Genomic DNA, 19,872 nt, shown 5'->3' on the forward strand with positions numbered 1-19,872 from the left:
TTCATCTTCTCTGTCTTGTTGCCGTGTTAACGTGTCCACTAGCTGCTGTCCATTAGTTTCCTCCTGAGTTCTCCGTGTCCTCTCCTTAGTTTTTCCAGCTCCTGTTTGTTTGTCTGTTTTCCCCCGGGGGTTGGGAGGTGTTTCACAGCCGATGGAAAACACACCAGTGAGGAGCAAGAGTGTGTCGCTGATATTTTATTAAGTCTTATCAGACTGCTGTCTCTCACTTACCCACTACCCTCGCAGGTTTCACTCCTCAGCCTGTCACTCAGCATTTATCTGAATTTCTTAAACCCCTATAGTGACAGCTGAGGGGGAGCTGTGAGTCTTGAGGGGGTTTGATGTGATTTTAGAGCAATTTTTTATGAACTTCTGCATAATCACACCCTGTCTTTTTAATTCCAGGTGTTTAATACTTCTACTTTCATTTCCTTCTGCTTGTACATTTAGCATTTTGTGTCTTTCTTGTGTCTTTTTTCTGTGTTTTTCTCCGTTAACCCTCTATGGTACGCATTATGATGCCAGTTAGGAAAAAATATTTGGAGTGTTTTTTTGTCTTAAAATAGACTAAATAAACATAATCTGAAGAAATTGTGTAATTCTTTTTTTTTTAGTTTTTTTTTTTTAGTTTTGGGTGTGAAAAACAGAGTTTTTAAAATTAATTTTAACATAATTTATTTAATAAACATGTGTAAAGATCCAGTAGCTTCAACAAGGTACAATACACAACATTTTAAATTTAAAAACATTGTAAAAGGAACTTTTTTAACCAGTTTCTTATCTGAATGTTGCCTAGGCAAGATTGTAACATTGAACCAACGACCCATTGAAATGAATGTCTTGAACAGTCTAAGTGTATGAAACTATCAAAAATGAAGGTTTACTTGCCTATCAGTAGGAATACATTTTTCCAGATGGAAAATGGCCAGGAAATGACGTTTTGAATGATTTTTTTGTGGCGCAAAAAATTGCAAAGCTGTTTCCTTTGGAAAAGTCTGCAAAATAGGGTTTCTATATGGCCTCCTGGAGATCATGTGACAAATTAAAGCATTGCTATTGGTTCCCTATACTCTTCCCTCTTTTTTAAAGTATCACATCACTCAAAAACATGCATTGTAGAAATTTGACAGGCCAAAAATGGGGATGTTGCCTGAGGGCAACACTGTACCATAGAGGGTTAACCTTCCCTCAACTTCTCTCTTCTGATTCTCAATCTTGCACTCTGTGGTTCCTCATTCCTCTTCTGCATACTCTAAATTCCCAAACTCTCTCTGCCTCTTTCTCCCACAGTGTTGTTGCGTGAGGAGGTGGCCCAGCTTCAGGAGGAGGTCCACCTGCTGAGGCAAATGAAGGACATGTTAAGTAAGGACCTGGAGGAAACCCAAGGAGGCTGCTCTGCAAATCTGCTCTCCGCCACCGAGCTCCGTGTGCAGCTGGGTGACAAGGAGCAGGAGCTGGACCGAGCCAAGGAGGCCTTACAAGGTCAGGAGGCGCCACTCTCCTGTCCTGTCGCCTTACCTAACCCACTAGAGTCTCCTCGATTCAACAGTTGCCGCAGATATCCAGCAAATACAGCTGTCTGAGCTCCCCACTGGCAGCTTCACCCTTTCGAGTTTCATCTCACCAGGATATGTTGTAACTTAGTGAAATTTACTTTAATTCAATTCAATTCAATTGGCTTTATTGGCATGACGTAACAATGTATATATTGCCAAAGCAAGCATCAGAAAAAAAAGATAACAAGATAAGGAAAGCAATATTTACAATAAATTATTATATTTAAAAGAAAAGAAAAACTAATAACAATGAAAGAAAGCAATATTTACAATCATTGAATTACAATCAACATATAATTTATACAATCTAACTGTCCCAGCAAAAAAAGAAGAAAAAATCAAATAAAAACAAACTACACAAACAACTTTATCTCACTGAAGAAAATAACGTATCAGCAAATACAGCCAGTTAGTTTATATTTCTGTGTCATGCATTTCCCACAAAACCCACAAAACTTCTGACCTCTTATGGAAACCCACAAAAAACAGAAGAAGAACACATAATTACAATAATAACACAATTAAATAATCAAATCACATATATACTGGATGGCAAAGAAATTCTTTGAAAATAGTAAAAGAAACAGAAGAATGAACCAAGTCTAAAATGTATCCTGATATAATACTCAGGTTTTCTCCAAGTTACAGATAGATAGATAGATAGATAGATAGATAGATAGATAGATAGATAGATAGATAGATAGATAGATAGATAGATAGATAGATAGATAGATAGATAGATAGATAGATAGATAGATAGATAGATAGATAGATAGATAGATAGACTTTATTTATCCCAAGCTGGGAAATTACAGTGTAGCAGCAGCATTACACACAGAGACAATGACAACACAATTAAATAAAAAGAACAACCTAGGCATACTTCAAGCAATAAAATATAAAAATACAATAAAAAATAAAGTGTCTAAAGAAGGAGTATGTATTACGGAGTAGAATAGAATTCCAGTGCAGAATAAATATGAATATACAGTATAAAAATGTTGGTGCTATGAAACAAATAAGGTGCAATGAACAGTGTGCATAAAAAACACATAAACAGGTTAACTTATATGTTTCATACTGAATTATATGCAGTTAATTATCACAGTTTTTCACATTAGTCTGGGTGAACACTCGATTCTGATTTGCTGCAGCGTGTCCATTCAGTCCTGACAATGTTTCAGAGAGTTTCCAGTGAAACTGTTTGCTCATCGTTCTGAATAAATGCATTGGGAACACAGCATCACTCTGTATCCATCCATAGCAGCAGGGACGCAGTCAAAGCCTCCGTTTTCAATTACTTCCTAGTGTCGTCTTTTATTGCCTCATCCTCTGAACACCACGGGAGGGCGACTGTAACACACAAGCTGCAGAAAGTACACTGGCTTATTGAATCATGCTAGCATAACATTAGCTTTCTGGCTAACAGCTGAGCCAACAGGTTCTGTTAGCCGAGCTAACTAGAAAGAATTACAGTTGTAAAGTCGTATCCAAGGTCCGTCCTATTTGCTGGAGTAGTGAACAACATTTTCATTGCATATAAGAATCTTATGGGATGGTCATGCTTCTTCCAAGTATAAGTCAAGATCTTGATTGCAAAATGCATGAAAATATAAGTTAATGGTCTTTTTCTATTATTTGGCATGTGACCACAGTATGAGTGGGTTTTGTCTCGACTAGGTGTCCTTAATGATAATCCATAATTAATGGGCTACACAGAGGCAACTGTCCATTAATTCCTAATAATAGACACCTAGACGAGCATTACCTCCTACATATGTTACATTTCTCACCCTTAATGGAAAGGATGCTAAACAATTAGATGTAAGTATGTCCATTAAGTTTTCTCTTTCAAATTGTCTGAAAGCTAACAGGGTTAGACTGTGTTTTGAAGATTTGGACCAACATTTGTTGATTCATGTACGACAAGCAATGAATAAGGTCCTTGTAATAACCATTAATTAACAAGTAATAAGGCTCTTTTAAGTCCTTAAAAGATGCTTATTAACATTATTGTGTGTTTATAAGCTTATATAAGTGTTAATAATGGCATTACAAACACCAACCATGACCCACCCATTATGTCTTTGCCATGCCTTTATTAACCTTATTTTGTTTGCTTATTGATATTAAAATATACTTTATTGCTCATCTATTATAAATTAACTATAAGTTAACTATGCTTTTTGCAACTACCGGATCTAAAGCGAGAACAATGCCTTATTACTTGTTAATTAATGGTTATTAAGGACCTTATTATAAAGCGTTACCAGAGATTTTAATAAATTGAGACTAATATGTTTCTATTTTGATAATCGAACACATGGTCCAGTTCATATTCAGAGTGTATGAGAACAGCAAATCCTTTCTTTGTACATCATCCATCATGATCTTGCTCAAGACAATGTTTTGTGGCTCCCAGTTTTAAAAAAGCACAATAGAAAACAAAATTAACTAATTTGCAAATCTTCTACAATCCATTACAAACCTGTTTTTCTTCCTCCAGACTAGCATAGAGACCCTGAGAAGTAAAACACAGTGCTTTTTGTAGGAACGTAAAGATTGTGCTTCTAAGACAAATTAAATAAAACAATATTCTCTCAAGCACATTCGTATTTCAACACTCTAGCTGTGCACAGTTGTGGTTTAGTCAATGTTCTCCGCTCTCTGCAAACAAAAACAAAAGATGGTATTGTGAGGAAAATGTCTTTAAAATCAATATAAAGGTTTGTCTCCCTCCCAGTTCTGGTTTGTATGTGCCAGAGGTATGAAGGGTGTGCACACAGATTGCAACAGTGTGCAAGAATCGTGATCTTTTATGTTTAGATCTCTCTGTTTTTCTGAGATATTGTGTATATTGTGTGTATAAGTGCATGTGTTTTGACATTGTTCGCTCTCAGAAATGGGTGTCGCCCCTGATGAGCAGCCAAGTAGACTCCAGGTTCACTTCATTTTAATTAACATCCATCAATCATGCGATAGAAGCTTTACTCTGAAATATTAATGCGGTATCGACGTAGACTGGAATGTGGCACTGATTGTGTAATATTGGATTGTTTTTATTTCTTGTATGAAAGCAAATCAAACTATAATGTAATCCAGTGTAATCAGTCTTGCATTAAAGATAATTTCTTGCAGCAATAATTGGAGGGAAAACCCCAAAAGGCAGTGGTGGATTTAGTTTAGTTTAAAACTATTTCTCTGCATGGTTCCCTCCCCTGCTCTGAGTTGCAGGTGGTAAACGGCAAGCTCGTAAACCGTGTTGTGTAACTGCTGCAAAACAGGTTTGAATGTCAAGGGTAAAATATGAACGCTGTCAGGAGGAATGCGTCCTGAGTGACATGACATGTGTGCAGTTATGAAAACTACAGATTCCAGTCCTGCTTCTCCGCTGAGCACAAACTCTCCAGAGAGAATTGTTGATGTTTTTTGCTTGCAAAGAGCCACACCAGTTGCATCATCATGGCTGTTGAGTTTTCTCTGCAAACAGAGGGAAGCTGAAAGAAATCAGATCCAGTTGGTCTTCTTCTTACATGAGCCAACACAGTTTTCACACTCCAGCCAGAAACTGTTCCATAATGCTACTGTGCCGCTCACCTTTTAGGACGATTACATCATTTTCTGTGAAAGAAAGAATCACCAGCTGCAGCCCTTAATAAACAGAAGACACGCTGCCACCTAGTGGCTCCATGCTGCACTTACAAAAAGATTTCTTTCTATTTTAAAAGGCCAACAAATCTCACTGACACACATTTGTTTTTATCAGTTTGACAGTGTTTTGTGGCTCCCAGTTTTAAAAAAGCACAATAGAAAACAAAATGAACTAATTTGCAAATCTCCTACAATCCATTACAAACCTGTTTTCTTCCTCCAGACTAGCATAGAGACACTGAGAAGTAAAACACAGTGCTTTTTGTAGGAACATAAAGATTGTGCTTCTAAGACAAATTAAATAAAACAATATTCTCTCAAGCACATTCGTATTTCGACATACATTTGTTTTTATCAGTTTGACAGTAGAAAAGGCTGTGAAAATGCTGCTTGTTTTACACATATTTGTGAGGGTGTGAAGGTGTTTCTCTGTGTGTTGCAGCTATGAAAGCTGACCGTAAGCGTCTAAAAGTGGAGAAGGCAGACTTGGTGAGTCAGATGCAGCAGCTGTACACAACACTGGAGAGCAGAGAAGAGCAGCTGCGAGAGTTCATACGCAACTACGACCAACACCGAAAGGTAACGGCCACTTTATCAGTATTAGCTTATTGTAGATCTATCATAATCAGTGTGTATGATGACTCATCATGACTCATTGAGTCATGATGACTCAATGTCAATGCAGAAAAGCCTCTAAAGTCTCCTTTATAGAGTTTAGCCAATGACAAAGTTCTAAAAGTCCACTTTCATAAGCCGTATATAAATGCATATTAAATGGTTTATAACACACTATAATGCAGTTGTAATAAATAGTGTTTATTAATGTATTTCTCAGTGGCGGTCCTAGACCAATTTTACTGTGGGGGCCAAGGAGGGGCCAGTGTTTAATCAGAGGGGCACAATAAAAATCGTCAAAAATTATATTTAAGCATTCAAAACCTTTATTTTAGCTAAAATTCTCATATTTGGAAGAACTACATTGATTGAAACAATGAGACTCACCAACATTAACAGTTATTTTTGTACGACAATGACATTTCTCATTTTTGTGCACAATTACTTTTTATTTATTTTGAAAGTGCAGTACAGTGAGAATGATCTTTATATTTAGCTTCTACTGCACAATTAAACTATTATACAATGTGCACATTCTGGGTTCCTTTTGTGTACAATGAGATATTGTTTGAACAAAAAATAGGTTAGAATTGTTCCGTCGTTCATTGTTATAAATTGATCATTTTATTATTAATTTGACACAGGGGCCACAGCAGGGGCCAAGGGCTTCTTCACAGGGGCAGTGGCCCCTGGAGGCCCCTGTGTAGAACCGCCACTGGTATTTCTCTACAACTATAAATCTTCCTGTAGTCAGCCATAGGTGGAGCCTGCTGTACAGACAGATAGTGAATGAGAATATAATTAAACACATTTGTGATAATACAAAATATGTCTTCCTAGAAGTAATTATAATTGTTGATAAATACTGTACACTACAAAAACTCTTAAAATGTGTTTATTAGTAGATGGTGAAGCTGTCACTGCAGCGTTGCAAGCAACCAAGTGAACAGCAGCGGAGGCCAGATCCAGAATTTTCTTAATGAGGGAGAAAGAGCAGATTTACAGAGCTAAATAAAATATACTGGAGGGGGATTTTAAATGTTTATGTCCTCCTTATAAATGCTAAATTGGCTAAATGGCTTTATTTATCTTGATCGCCATCATAAATGTATCAAACAGGGGTTCTTATGTATAAAGTAATTTGCCTTCCTGCATCTTTACCTAACTTTTTTCATAGTTTAATTCTCATTATCATGCACATCTTACAAGAAGAAAGAGTGATTTACATTTTCCTTTCTGTAGGAACTCTGTTGCCAAATTCTCATTTGTTTATCAAGGTGCTGTGGAATTACATAAAAAACCTAACAGAATCATGTTTCTCTTTACATATGTTTAAGACCAAGCTCAAAAAATCCCTATAGATGTTCTACACCTTTGTATTATTTGTTTTTGTTTATATTTTGTTTGTATTTTTGTATTTTCATCTAGCTATGTAATTTAAGTAAAGTATAGTTATTTATAGGTTTAAGAGGGTAGGTCGCGTATAAACCCTTTGTTCTTTCTTTATGATTGTATGTTCTTTAAGTGCAAACAACAATAAAAAATAAAATAAAATAAAAAATGTGTATCTATGTGATGTAGAAGAACGAGTGTTGGCCGATAAATCACGATCTCTTTTTTTTTTAACTCTCAAACAAGTAACAAACATGACTAAAGTCATCCGTCTCCTAGTGTCACCATGCAGCCACCCTGTCAAAAAAGTGAGGTTTCAAAGTTTTGAAATGAGTTATGACACAGAGTATGGCTCTGATACGCTTCTTGACTCAAAGGTCGAGCTCCATTGATCGTTCCAAGTGAGCTTGGCGAGGATTAACCTTGCAATGTGTGTGTGTGTGTGTGTGTGTGTGTGTGTGTGTCTCCAGGAGAGTGAGGATGCAGTGAAAGCCCTGGCAAAGGAGAAGGACATGCTGGAGAGGGAGAAATGGGACCTGAGGAGGCAGACCAAAGAAGCCACAGAACAGGCCAACGTCCTGCGTTCTCAGATGGACATGAAGGAGAACAGGGTCAAAGAACTGGAGGCTGAACTCACCATGGTGAGTCACACAAACACAAACACAGTCACGACCACACTGCAAAAACGCCAACTTGTATTTTTTGGCCTAAAACAGTGTTTTAAGTTGGTAAAACTTGGAAATATAAATTATTGACATTTAGGGCAATAATGTAAGTTAGCACAACAAAGGAAGCCAGTTGTCTGCTCAAAAACAAGTTGGTGAGTTGTTGTTACTTATATCTTTAAGTTGGGGTTCACAACAAGGGACAATAGTTCTGATAACTCTTATTTCTTTGTTGTGAAATTCGGTCATTAGCGAAAGCTAGCGGCTAACTGATGCTAGCGGCTAACTGATGCTAGCGGCGCTGCTTGTTACAGCTACAAGAGTAGCCATTAGCGTATCAACGCTAACTCAAAATTGTGGTCACAACATTAGCTGACATTTCATAGCGGCGTTACAATCGTGCCAGAGAAATTCAGAGTTGAGCAAACTCAAAAACAAAACTTAAAATATTTAGTTTAATTGTCCAACTTAAAATTTTATCGAAGTTTGTTGCCTTGAAATTTTGCGTTCACCCAACTTTTCTTTTTTTGCAGTGCAGAGGTGGGCAGAGTAGCCAAAAAATGTACTCAAGTAAAAGTACTGTTACTTAAGATTATAATTACTCAAGTAGATCTAATAGATCTCGCATGTAATAAAAAAAAAGATTAAAAAAAAAAAAGTAACTACCATCACGTAGCCAAATAGAACGGCGTAAAAGTACCGTTCCTTCTTCAAATATATACTCAAGTAAAAGTAAAAGTATGGTCCAAAAAAACTACTCCTAAAATTACAATTTATCCAAAAAGTTACTCAAGTATTTGTAACGGAGTAAATGTAGCGCGCAGTGGTGGAATGTAACTAAGTACATTTACTCAAGTACTGTACTTAAGTAAAATTTTGAGGTACTTGTACTTTACTTGAGTATTTCCATTTTATGTAACTTTATACTTCTACTCCACTACATTTAGAGGCAAATGTTGTACTTTTTACTCCACTACATATAGCCAGCAGCTTTAGTTACTTTTCAGATCGGGATTTAACATGAAAAACATGATCGGTTTAAAGTTTAAAGTGACATTTTCTAAATTAGACCTCATAAGAGCATATTAAATAGTTAAAATGAGCCCTACCTTGAGAAAATAAAATGCTGCTTATATAAATGCATCAATAATAATCATTAAATCATATATTGAGAATATATTTAACAATCTGAGTGGGGTCATTCTGCATAACGAGTACTTTTACTTTTGATACTTTAAGTACATTTTGATGCTGATACTTCTGTACTTTTACTGAAGTAAGTTTTGAATGCAGGACTTTTACTTGTAGTGGAGTACTTTTACTTACGTAAGGAATCTGAATACTTCTTCCACCACTGCTTGATGGTAGTTACTTTTTTTTTTTTTTTAATATTTTTTTCATTACATGCGAGATCTATTTCTACGTCTTCAGCTTTCAACCAATAAAAAACATTAGAAAATGATCTTGCCAATCAAATGCAGCGACTTGGGTCAGATGACAAGTGTTGTCATGTTGGTCGTAGCCATAGCAACAGTGAACGCGCACTTTTTAAAGGCCCGTCACCTGCCTTGACTCACATATGAACTAAAGTGACATCCCATTCTTAATCCATAGGGTTTAATATGATGTCGGTCCACCCTTTGCAACTTACGGCAATATATTGTATCTTTAGTTTGAAGATTGCTGTTTTATATGTTGTTTGCTACTATTTTATACCGTTTGTGTTGCTTTCAAAAATAAATCCGGAGAAAACGCAGTACTTGTACTCCTGAGTACTTGAAGTAAGGAATCTGAATACTTCTTCCACCACTGGTAGTGCGTTACTACCCACCTCTGGTCACGACTTTGTCGGGTTTATAACTCCGGCATGATGGTGTCACCTCGGCGTCGTTATCTGGTGTTTATGGCATGAATGTAAACAAGGTGTGGGTTTTTCGTTGTATTCATATCAGTTCAAACACACGCAGTAAGCTGCTCCTCATCCCTTCTTCCCTCCCTCAAAGCATTAATTCTTCTCTCCAGGCTGGGGAAGAAATTCAAGCCTTTTTTTTTTCTGTTTCTGTGTTGCTGTGTCTGTGCTGCCTCCGAGGTACAGTTGTCAGTCTGTGTGTCATTAATCTCTCTCCTCCCTCGGCGAGTCACAACCACCCACAGATCCTCACATCAAGCTGCATCACAGATCAGATTTGTTGGTACATCAGTGCCAGAGCTGCCTCGCTGTCAAGCAACCAAGCCACAAAATATCTATCTAGTCTCTTTCTCTATCCCCTCTCTTCTCTATTTAAAATCTTGTTGTTTCCAACTGTCCCCTGGATGCCGTTTCAGAGGTTTCCATTAATACAATCCAGTGGACACGCACATCAAATGTGTATAGTTCTGGCCCCAGAAAGGGAGCGTTTTTTAATGTGCTGTATTCAAATAGTGCCTGTTGGCTAACTTCAAAGGGCAGAGCTGCTGTTATTTTATTTCATATTTCTTGTTGTTGTCAACAATCCTATGAAAAGACCAAAACCAACAGCCTGAAGCCAGTTTATCCGTGCTGAAGACAGTGCTGAGTCCTTAGTGACACACGTGATGACTTAATTTTCAAAAACATATAAAAGCCATTTCTAAAATCGCATTCCTCTGCTGCACAATAAAAACAAAACAACATGGTTTATGGAAATGAAAAGAGAGAGAGAGAGAGAGAGAGAGAGAGAGAGAGAGAGAGAGAGAGAGAGAGAGAGAGAGAGAGAGAGAGAGAGAGAGAGAGAGAGAGCTCAACACCAAAATAAACATGATTTAGGAAAATTAATAAAAGAAATGGAGATATGTGTTACAGATGAACCCTTTATAATTTTTTTATTTTATTTTATTGAAAGAAGGGTTAAATGATTTCCTATAACACCTGGGCATTGTAGATTTTAGCAAACTTTACTCTACCAGGAGTAGATGATGTACATCAGCTATTCTCAACCTTGGGGTCGGGACCCCAATTGGGGTCGCGAAATGATTTCTGGGGGTCGCCAAGTCAGCTCTGTCTCCACGGTGTTAAAGTGTTCATGTGTGAATGTGTTTTTGGTCACTTAATGTCTTTTTTGGTCATTTTGTATCTTTTTTTGGTCATTGTTTGTCTTTTTTAGCCATTTTGTGTCTTTTTTGATCATTTTGTGTCTTTTTTTATCATTTTGTTTCTTTTTTGGCCATTTTGTGTCTTTTTTTGATCATTTTGTGTCTTTTTTTATCATTTTGTGGTCAATTTGTGTCTTTTTTGGTCATTTTGTTTCCTTTTTTGGTCATTTTCTGTTTTTCTGGTCATTTTCTGTCTTTTTTGGTCATTTTATTTCCTTTTTGGGTGATCTGAACTGTGAGTGTGAGATTTTGTTCAGTGAGCGGGGGTCGCAGACGACATGCATGTTAAATTGGGGGTCGCGACTCGAAAAGGTTGAGAACTACTGATGTACATGATGGGGACTATTTTTGGCAGCAGATTAACGCGCAATTTGGGCTCTATTGAGTATTTACAGCAGCAAAATGATGAATTAGGGATTGACTCAAAATAAACTACAATACAAATAATGAAGAAACATGTTGCCCAGTGCAACTGTGTGTTTTTTTTTAACTTATGGCAGATTTTATGAGCTGATATTGGCCTATTACAGTCATACCAGTATCTACTAGCTACGGTTGATGTTTCTGAATGTGAACCGATATGAAAACCTTTGTAAAGAGAACATTAATGATCTAGTTCTTGGAGCTGTGTAGTACAGATGAATAGGCTATATCCAGCTTTTGCTGCACAGACAGACTTACAAGGATCAGTTTGTTGTTTGTTTTGGTCTTTTCATGGGATTTGTTGACAATAGGAAAACATACAATAATGCTGGTTTATCCTTCAACTATCAAGATCCCATATTGAGTTGTGTGGTGTAACTGTTGTTGTGTATGTGTGTGTGTAGATATGAGTGTGTAGATCCACGCATGTGCATGCAGACAGTGCTTATGTGCATTTATGTAAAACATGTTTATGTTTAAAGTGTTTCACATAATGCATAACATACGGTGGCCTGGAAGTGCAAAACACTTTTACAAAATGTGAAACACTTTTACAAAGCTTGAGACAAACAGTTTTGCATATCATTAAATATATATTATTTCACCACTTGTAAAAGTGTTTTGTCATTTGTAAATTTGTTTTCAGTGTTTGTAAAAGTGTTGTGTTAATGTATTTTTTTTTAATGATATGTAAAACTGTTTTCTCAAATGTAAATTTGTCTCAAGCTTTGTAAAAGTGTTTCACATTTTGTAAAAGTGTTTTGCACTTCCAGGCCGCCGTATCAACAAACATGAAAACATACATCATAAGACGTGAAAAACACAAAATGAATGCATAGAAATTATTTTTTAACCAGTAACAAAGATAATAACCATATGTGTACTGTATTTACACCACCGGTCAAAAGTTTTAGAACACACCAACTTTTCCAGAATTTAATTGAAAATGATGCAGTTTAATGTCTCAGTGTACTCTGAAATGAATGCACATTTGCAACATTTAAAATTCTTTGTTGAGCATGATAGTGTTTTGAAAGTAAAAAAAAGATTCAAAATCACATTTTATGTTGGACTAAAGGACTAAAAAAAGACACAAAATGACAAAAAAAGACACAAAATGACCAAAAAAAAGACACAAAATGACCAAAAAAAGAAACACAAAATGACTTACAAAGACATGAAAATAATTAAAAAATGGACAAAATAGCCCAAGACTCCATAGAGTTAAGTTGTTAACCCATTTCTTGTTCCCTGAAAAAGGCCTACTTGTATAATTCTGAAATGTACATTATTTTTCAGTTTTGGTTAAGCTTAACTTTTTTTATTTACCTCTGGCAGTTCACCACTTACCTTTGTACCCTTTCAAGCTGTTCAAGCATTTGACTTGAACTGCTTGAATTTCAGTAAAAAATGGAAAAATTGGGGTGTTCTAAAACCTTTGACCGGTAGTGTATGTAAAACTGTTTTCTCAAATGTAAATTTGTCTCAAGCTTTGTAAAAGTGTTTCACATTTTGTAAAAGTGTTTTGCACTTCCAGGCCACCGTATTAACAAACATGAAAACATACATCATAAGACGTGAAAAACACAAAATGAATGCATAGAAATTATTTTTTAACAAGTAACAAAGATAATAACCATATGTGTACTGTATGTACATAATGTGAGTGTGTTTGTTTTGAACTGATGCTCAGTCTCTGGTTCTCTGCGTCTCCCAGGCCAAGCAGTCTCTGGCCACCTTGACTAAAGACGTACCGAAGCGCCACTCGGTGGCGATGCCCACGGAGCCCGTGGTGAACGGCAGCCAGGAGTGGGTGATGCAGGCCGACCTGCCGCTCACCGCCGCCATCCGTCAGAGCCAACAGACGCTGTACCACGGACACACCACGGACAGACAGGGTAAGCCCTCTGACCTCTGACCTCTGACCTGATCTGCCTCTCAGTCTCCGTGCTGCTTGGTGTTGCTTTTACAGACTAAAAAATACTAACAGAGGTTTTCCTGGCAGTGGCGGTTCTAGACCAGTTTTACTGTGGGGGCCAAGGAGGGGCCAGTGTTTAATCAGAGGGGCACATTAGCACATGAAAAAATGGCAAAGATGATATTTAGGCATTCAAAATCTTTGAATGTCTTGAAAAAGACACAAAATGACCAAAAAATGCACAAAATGAGAAGACAGAATAACCCAAAAAAAACCCACAGAAGACATAAACATGACAAAAAAAAAGACACAAAATTACCAAAAAAAACACAAAATAACTAAAACAGACACAAAAAAGACACATAAATGACACCAATGACAAAAAAGACACAAAATGACCAAAAAAAGACACAAAATAACTAAAAAAGACACAACAACAGACACAAAATTACCAAAAAAGACACAAAATGACTAACAAAGACATGAAAAGGATTTTAAAAATGGACAAAATATCCCAATAAGACTCCAGAGAGTTAAACTATTATTCAATGTTCACATTCTGGGTTAATTTTGTGTACAATGAGATATTGTTTGAACAAAAAAAGGTTAGAATTGTTCCATTGTTCATAGTTATAAATTGATCATTTTATTATTAATTTGACACAGGGGCCACAGCAGAAAGCCAAAGGCTTCTTCACAGGGGCAGTGGCCCCTAGAGGCCCCTGAGTAGAACCGCCACTGTTTCCTGGAGGTTTCTCATACTAACTGGGTATTTTCCAACATGTGTGAATATACTTGTGTGTATGTGTGTGTGTATGTGTGTGTGTGGCACATCTAGCTGTGGTCAGGATCAGCCCCTGCCACTCTCGCCAGCCGTCTGTCATCTCCGACGCCTCGGCAGCCGACGGAGACCGCTCGTCCACGCCCAGCGACATCAACTCACCTCGCCACCGGACCCACTCCCTCTGCAATGTAAGAGCTGCCTGGCCCCCCCGACCAAGTAATCACACCTCCACACTTCTCTATAAGTACCTGCCTCCTCTTTGTCCTCTCCTGTTTGTGTCCGTCTCTCTGTTCTGTCGGCCTGCTGGGTGTCAGCCTGCCTGCTTGGTGATGGTGGTGATGTTATTTTGCCTTTAAGTCATTTTTACAGTTTGTCAGGCGGCTTGGGACCAGATTTAAGAATAAAGGGGACACGTCGGACAAAAGCACCACATTTTTTCCACGTGCTCTCTATCACTATAGGTTTCAATTTTTGGTAGGAGCCACTTAATCAAGATTGTGGATCGGAGATGGCAGCCATATAAAGTCTATGAGAAACAATATATCTTCCAAGCCACTCAGAAGGTCAATCTTGGTGTCAAAATATACATTTTCTGTTGGGAAAAATGTATATACAAGATCTGACATGAGATTAAAGCTTTCCCTTGATTTTATTTAGCAGTGTACGTGGCAGCTAATTCGAACTCTCCCGTGAACATAGATTCCAAACATTTTCAACTCAGGATTCCCTGCTGCAGCACTTGAAGACCTACCAGTCTGGGTGAAAATGAACATATCTATTTGATGAAATAATCATCTAGTGATATTCTAAATAGCTTTAAATGGTTTCTTGACCCAGAAAATGTAGATTTTGACACCAAGATTGACCTTCTGAGTGGCTTGGAAGATGTATTGGTTCTCATAGACTTTATATGGGTGCCATCTCCGATCCACAATCTTGATGAAGTGGCTCCTACCAAAAATTGAAAGTTATGGTGATAGAGAGCATGTGGAAAAAATTTGGTGCTTTTGTCTGGCGTGTCCCCTTTATTTAGCTAAGCCGCCTGACTAAGTTTGACATTTTAAGAAATAGGCTTATTCGCAGTCTTGCTGATGAACAAGCTACAGCCAGGAGACAGTTAGCTTAGCATAAAGACTGGAAACAAGGAGAAACTGTTAGCCTGGTTCCTTCAAAAGGTAACAAAATCTGTCTACCAACACCTCTGAATTCCACAAATAATATTTTGTATCATGAGTGTAAAAACTAATTTGGTATTACAGGAGTTTATGTGCTGGAAATAACCCCCACAATTTTTTTTCTTTTACGCTTTGATTTATGTTCATATTAAATGAACAAGATATATCATGTAAATCGGTGAGCTGAAGATCACAAGCGAGGCGCCGCTAGCATCAGTTAGCCGCTAGCATCAGTTAGCTGCTAGCATCAGTTAGCCGCTAGCTTTCGCTAATGACCGAATTTCACCGCTTTCCTGCATTTCCCAACAAAGAAATAAGAGTTATCAGAACTATTGTCCCTTGTTGTGAACCCCAACTTAAAGATATAAGTAACAACAACTCACCAACTTGTTTTTGAGCAGACAACTGGCTTCCTTTGTTGTGCTAACTTACATTATTGCCCTAAATGTCAATAATTTATATTTCCAAGTTTTACCAACTTAAATCAGTGTTTTAGGCCAAAAAATACAAGTTGGCTTTTTTGCAGTGTAAAGTAACTTAAGCTGGTAGCTAAATGCCAATATAACCAATGATGCCAATAACCAGTAATTGATCAGAACTCCCAGTCAGATTGCTCTCCCTCGTGTGCAGGGAAATAAAAGCAATAAAACATGCAAACATGTTGATTTCTTCTCATGGAGCTTGCATGAAAACTAGTTTTGTTGGGTAAATTTCGCTGTCAGTCAGCCTGGTGAAGGCTGCTGCTGTCCAGGAGCTTCTGACTCTGCACTTTTTGATTTACAGAATAGGATTTAACAGGAGAGGAAGAACAAAATGTTTGGACAAAGGCTGTGATATGTCTAAAAGTAATGATAAAATAATTATTCCACTACAGCAAGTTTTGTCTTTAAGCTTTCTGGGTGTTATCTATAGTAATAATGGTCCAAAATGATTAAAAAATGCAAAGTTGAAACACTTAATCCCTCCAAAACCCTCTGAGAAAACCTGGGGATGGAGCTTTTTACAGTTTGTGTTCAGGGACCTTTTTTTTTATTTTTTTTTTTATTTTAATAATCCATATATTGATGGGTGTCTAGTTATTTTGAGTTGCAAATAGCAGCACAGTATTTATTTATATTATTTCATATTATAATAGTTGTTTGTTTGGCATTCCTTTTACACTGAATAAACAATTTAACAATAAAAAATATATATGCTTTCATCATATAAATATATAAGGGTGTATTATTGCCAAGAAGCTTTAAATTTACACATTTTTACTACACATGAATTCAAAATAAATTATTATTTTTTTACCTCTTTCCACGAAATGATTGTGACATTGTAATTCATTCTTGACAGATAAAGTGTATATCTTCTCAAAACTTTATCAATGAATCTCTTCCAAACATATCACAATGAAAATGAAACCACAATTAACAGAGGATTGTCTCTGAAAACAAAATTCTTCCAACTTTTTTGGGCGACCTAGTTTTTTCTAGTCATTTTAAAAATGTGTCCCTTTTCTGTAAAACTGTGCCCCCTAATTTAAAATAATCTAAACCCATCCTACTTTACTGGTATTTTGTTACATTTAGACAGAACCAGGCTAGCTGTTTCCCCCTGTTTCCATTCTTTATGCTAAGCTAAGCTAACCAGCTGCTGGCAGTAACTTTACAGCAGTAGTTCTCAACCTTTTTGAGTCGTGACCCCCAATTTAACATGCATGTTGTCCGTGACCCCCGCTCACTGAACACAATCTCACACGCACAGTTAAGATCACCCAAAAAAGAAACAAAATGACCAAAAAAAGGAAACAAAATGACCAAAAAAGACAAAAATTGACCACAAAATGATCAAAAAAGATAAAAATTAGCAAAAAAGACACAAACTGACCAAAAAAAGACACAAAATGACCCAAAAAGACAAAATGAGAAAAAAAAGACACAAAATGACCAAAAAAGACACAAAATGACCAGAAAAGACACAAAATTAAAAAAAGACACAAAATGACCAAAAAAAGACACAAAATGACAAAAAAAAGACACAAAATGACCAGAAAAGACACAAAATTACACAAAAAAAGACACAAAATGACTAAAAAAAGACACAAAATGTCCAAAAAAAGGAAGCAAAATGACCAAAAAAGACACAAAATGTCCAAAAAAGGAAACAAAATGACCAAAAAAGACACAAATTGACCACAAAATGATCAAAAAAGACAAAAATGAGCAAAAAAGACACAAACTGACCAAAAAAAGACACAAAATGACCAAAAAAGACACAAAATGACCAAAAAAAGACACAAAATGACCAGAAAAGACACAAAATGACACAAAAAAGACACAAAATGTCCAAAAAAAGGAAATAAAATGATCAAAAAAGACAAAAATTGACCACAAAATGAGCAAAAAAGACAAAAATGAGCAAAAAAGACACAAAATGACCAAAAAAGAGACAAAATGACCCAAAAAAGACAGAAAATGACAAAAAAAAATACACAAAATGACACAAAAAAAGACACAAAATGACTAAAAAAAGACACAAAATGTCCATACATTTACTAAAATACATTTACACTTTAACACAGTGGAGACAGAGCTGACTTCCAAAATGATTTGGCGACCCCCAGAAATCATCTCGCGACCCCAATTAGGGTTCCCGACCCCCAGGTTGAGAATAGCTGCTTTACAGTACAGACAAGAGAGTATAATCCTCCCATCTCCTTCTCAGCAAGAGAGTGAATAAGCATATTTCCCAACAAAATGTCGCTCTAACTCAGATATATTAGAGAGGACAAACCCAAGCTGCTTGTCTCTTCTTCTCTTCTGCCCTGTTCAGTCCATGGAGGACCTGGAGGACCAGAAGCGTAAGAAGAAGAAGGAGAAGATGACTCTGGGATCCCTGTCGCGGGTGTTCGCTCGAGGCAAGCAGCGCAAGTCACTGGACCCCGGCCTGTTTGATGGTACAGCCACCCCTGATTATTACATAGAGGAGGATGCCGACTGGTGATGCTGAGTGTGTGTGTGTGTGTGTGTGTGTGTGTGTGTGTGTGTGTGTGTGGAGATCCACCTGGCTTTAACTGTGTGTAAAGAGTGTTTTGTGTGTGGGTCTGTCTGGAGGGGGGAGGGGGGCAAATTTTAAAAAGAAAAGCCTAAAAGAGACTGCTATCCCCATAAATGTACAGTATATTACCCTTAAATTGTATGTTTGTAAATTAGATATATATTTATAGATGTACATGTATGCATATGTATATATGTTTACATGCATATAAATATATACATGGGGTTATTATTATTATGTGTAGACATGTTTATGCTGTATTATCTTCCAAATGTCTTAATGTTTTATGTTTTTTATAACTGGAGACTTGAAGGACTGCTGTTCATATGTAAATAGGAGTTATTGTGAAACTAGTGTTTTTACTGTAAATGTCATTTGGATTTTGTTACTTACAGTTGCTTTTATCATGCTTTGCAACATTGATTTTCCTTCTTATTCCCAGTTTTACTTGGCCCATTTCTTATTACGAAAGAGGAGATATTAGCTGATTGGCTCAAAAGGAAATTGGAGTTTAACTGACCAAAATTGTGTTGTTTTATGAAAAGTAGAACTTTGTTTGAGAGGTGCAGGATTGCCATAATGTTCATTTTATGAATGCTGTCTTGCAGTATTTAAACATATCACCATGTGGACAGCAGTTTTTTCCTGAAGGCTTTATGCTAAATATTATTTTATGAGATTTTTTTTACTTGGCCAACAAGGGTTTTTGAGTCAATCTTCCTTTCAGAAAAAAAAAAGTAATTGCACGAATCAGAATACACCAACAAAAGATGAACAGTAATCCATATTCAGGCGCACCACTCGTCTGCTGTCGAAACCATGTGCAGGTGCCAAAGGTTGAACACTCATCGCTAGAAAATCTGCGAATCATTCTGTCACTGTTAGCACTAGCCTCGTAGCATTGTTTATGTCTGACTCATTTCTTACTGAGCACTATCTAACATGTGCCAATATGAGACGAAGGAATGTGCATTAAACACCTGCATGATCCCTGTGTTGCTTTGATTAGATGTCCATTCATTGCCAATCAAATTAATAATCTCCACAATCCTGTGTTGCTCCTGTGTTACCTTTTCCCCTTTTTGCTCAGCTATCTTCCTTGCATTATGAATGCACGGTCCCTTTTTTATTTTTTTTTTTTTATTTTTTTCCTGTTTTTGTTTTGTGTAGAATCCCTCCTCATTTCTTGCAAATGTGGCTCTAATAATGTTAAATGCTTTGTAATTTAGAAAATGTTGCATAAAAGATTTAAATCTATTGAAGTATTTTATTTAAAAAGAAAAAAACGACAAAGAAGAGGTAACTTCAAATATTTATCTGCTGCAGCTGTTGCGGCCAGATGTCGAGGAGGTTTTAGCATTTTCAAAAATGAATTATAATTGAAATGAAATCTTATTTTAAAAATAAAACTAGTAACTGAATACATCCTATGTGGCAGTTTTCTGTTCCATGAGTAATCTTGTTCTTGTGTCCCAGTCTAACGTGTCTCTCCCTCTCCTCCTGCCATTTGTAATGGCAACTCTCTCCTGCCAGTGAG

The 19,872-nt window shown here is 36.8% G+C and overlaps 1 protein-coding gene across 1 annotated transcript in view; it reads left to right on the forward strand.

Annotated features, from left to right (window-relative positions):
• kaznb (kazrin, periplakin interacting protein b) overlaps positions 1–19,756 on the forward strand; it is a 188,261-nt gene extending 168,505 nt beyond the window's left edge. Inside the window, exons 6-11 of the mRNA XM_059328782.1 lie at positions 1,291–1,482; positions 5,650–5,786; positions 7,685–7,855; positions 13,131–13,311; positions 14,170–14,303; positions 18,111–19,756. Of these exons, the coding sequence (XP_059184765.1) occupies positions 1,291–1,482; positions 5,650–5,786; positions 7,685–7,855; positions 13,131–13,311; positions 14,170–14,303; positions 18,111–18,281 (986 nt within the window). The 3' untranslated portion in view covers positions 18,282–19,756. The remainder of the gene's footprint in view (positions 1–1,290; positions 1,483–5,649; positions 5,787–7,684; positions 7,856–13,130; positions 13,312–14,169; positions 14,304–18,110) is intronic.
• Positions 19,757–19,872: the final 116 nt, after the last annotated feature.

Source organism: Centropristis striata, chromosome 3 (assembly GCF_030273125.1).
Source record: "Centropristis striata isolate RG_2023a ecotype Rhode Island chromosome 3, C.striata_1.0, whole genome shotgun sequence".
In the NCBI taxonomy this organism is placed as follows: Eukaryota; Metazoa; Chordata; class Actinopteri; order Perciformes; family Serranidae; genus Centropristis; species Centropristis striata.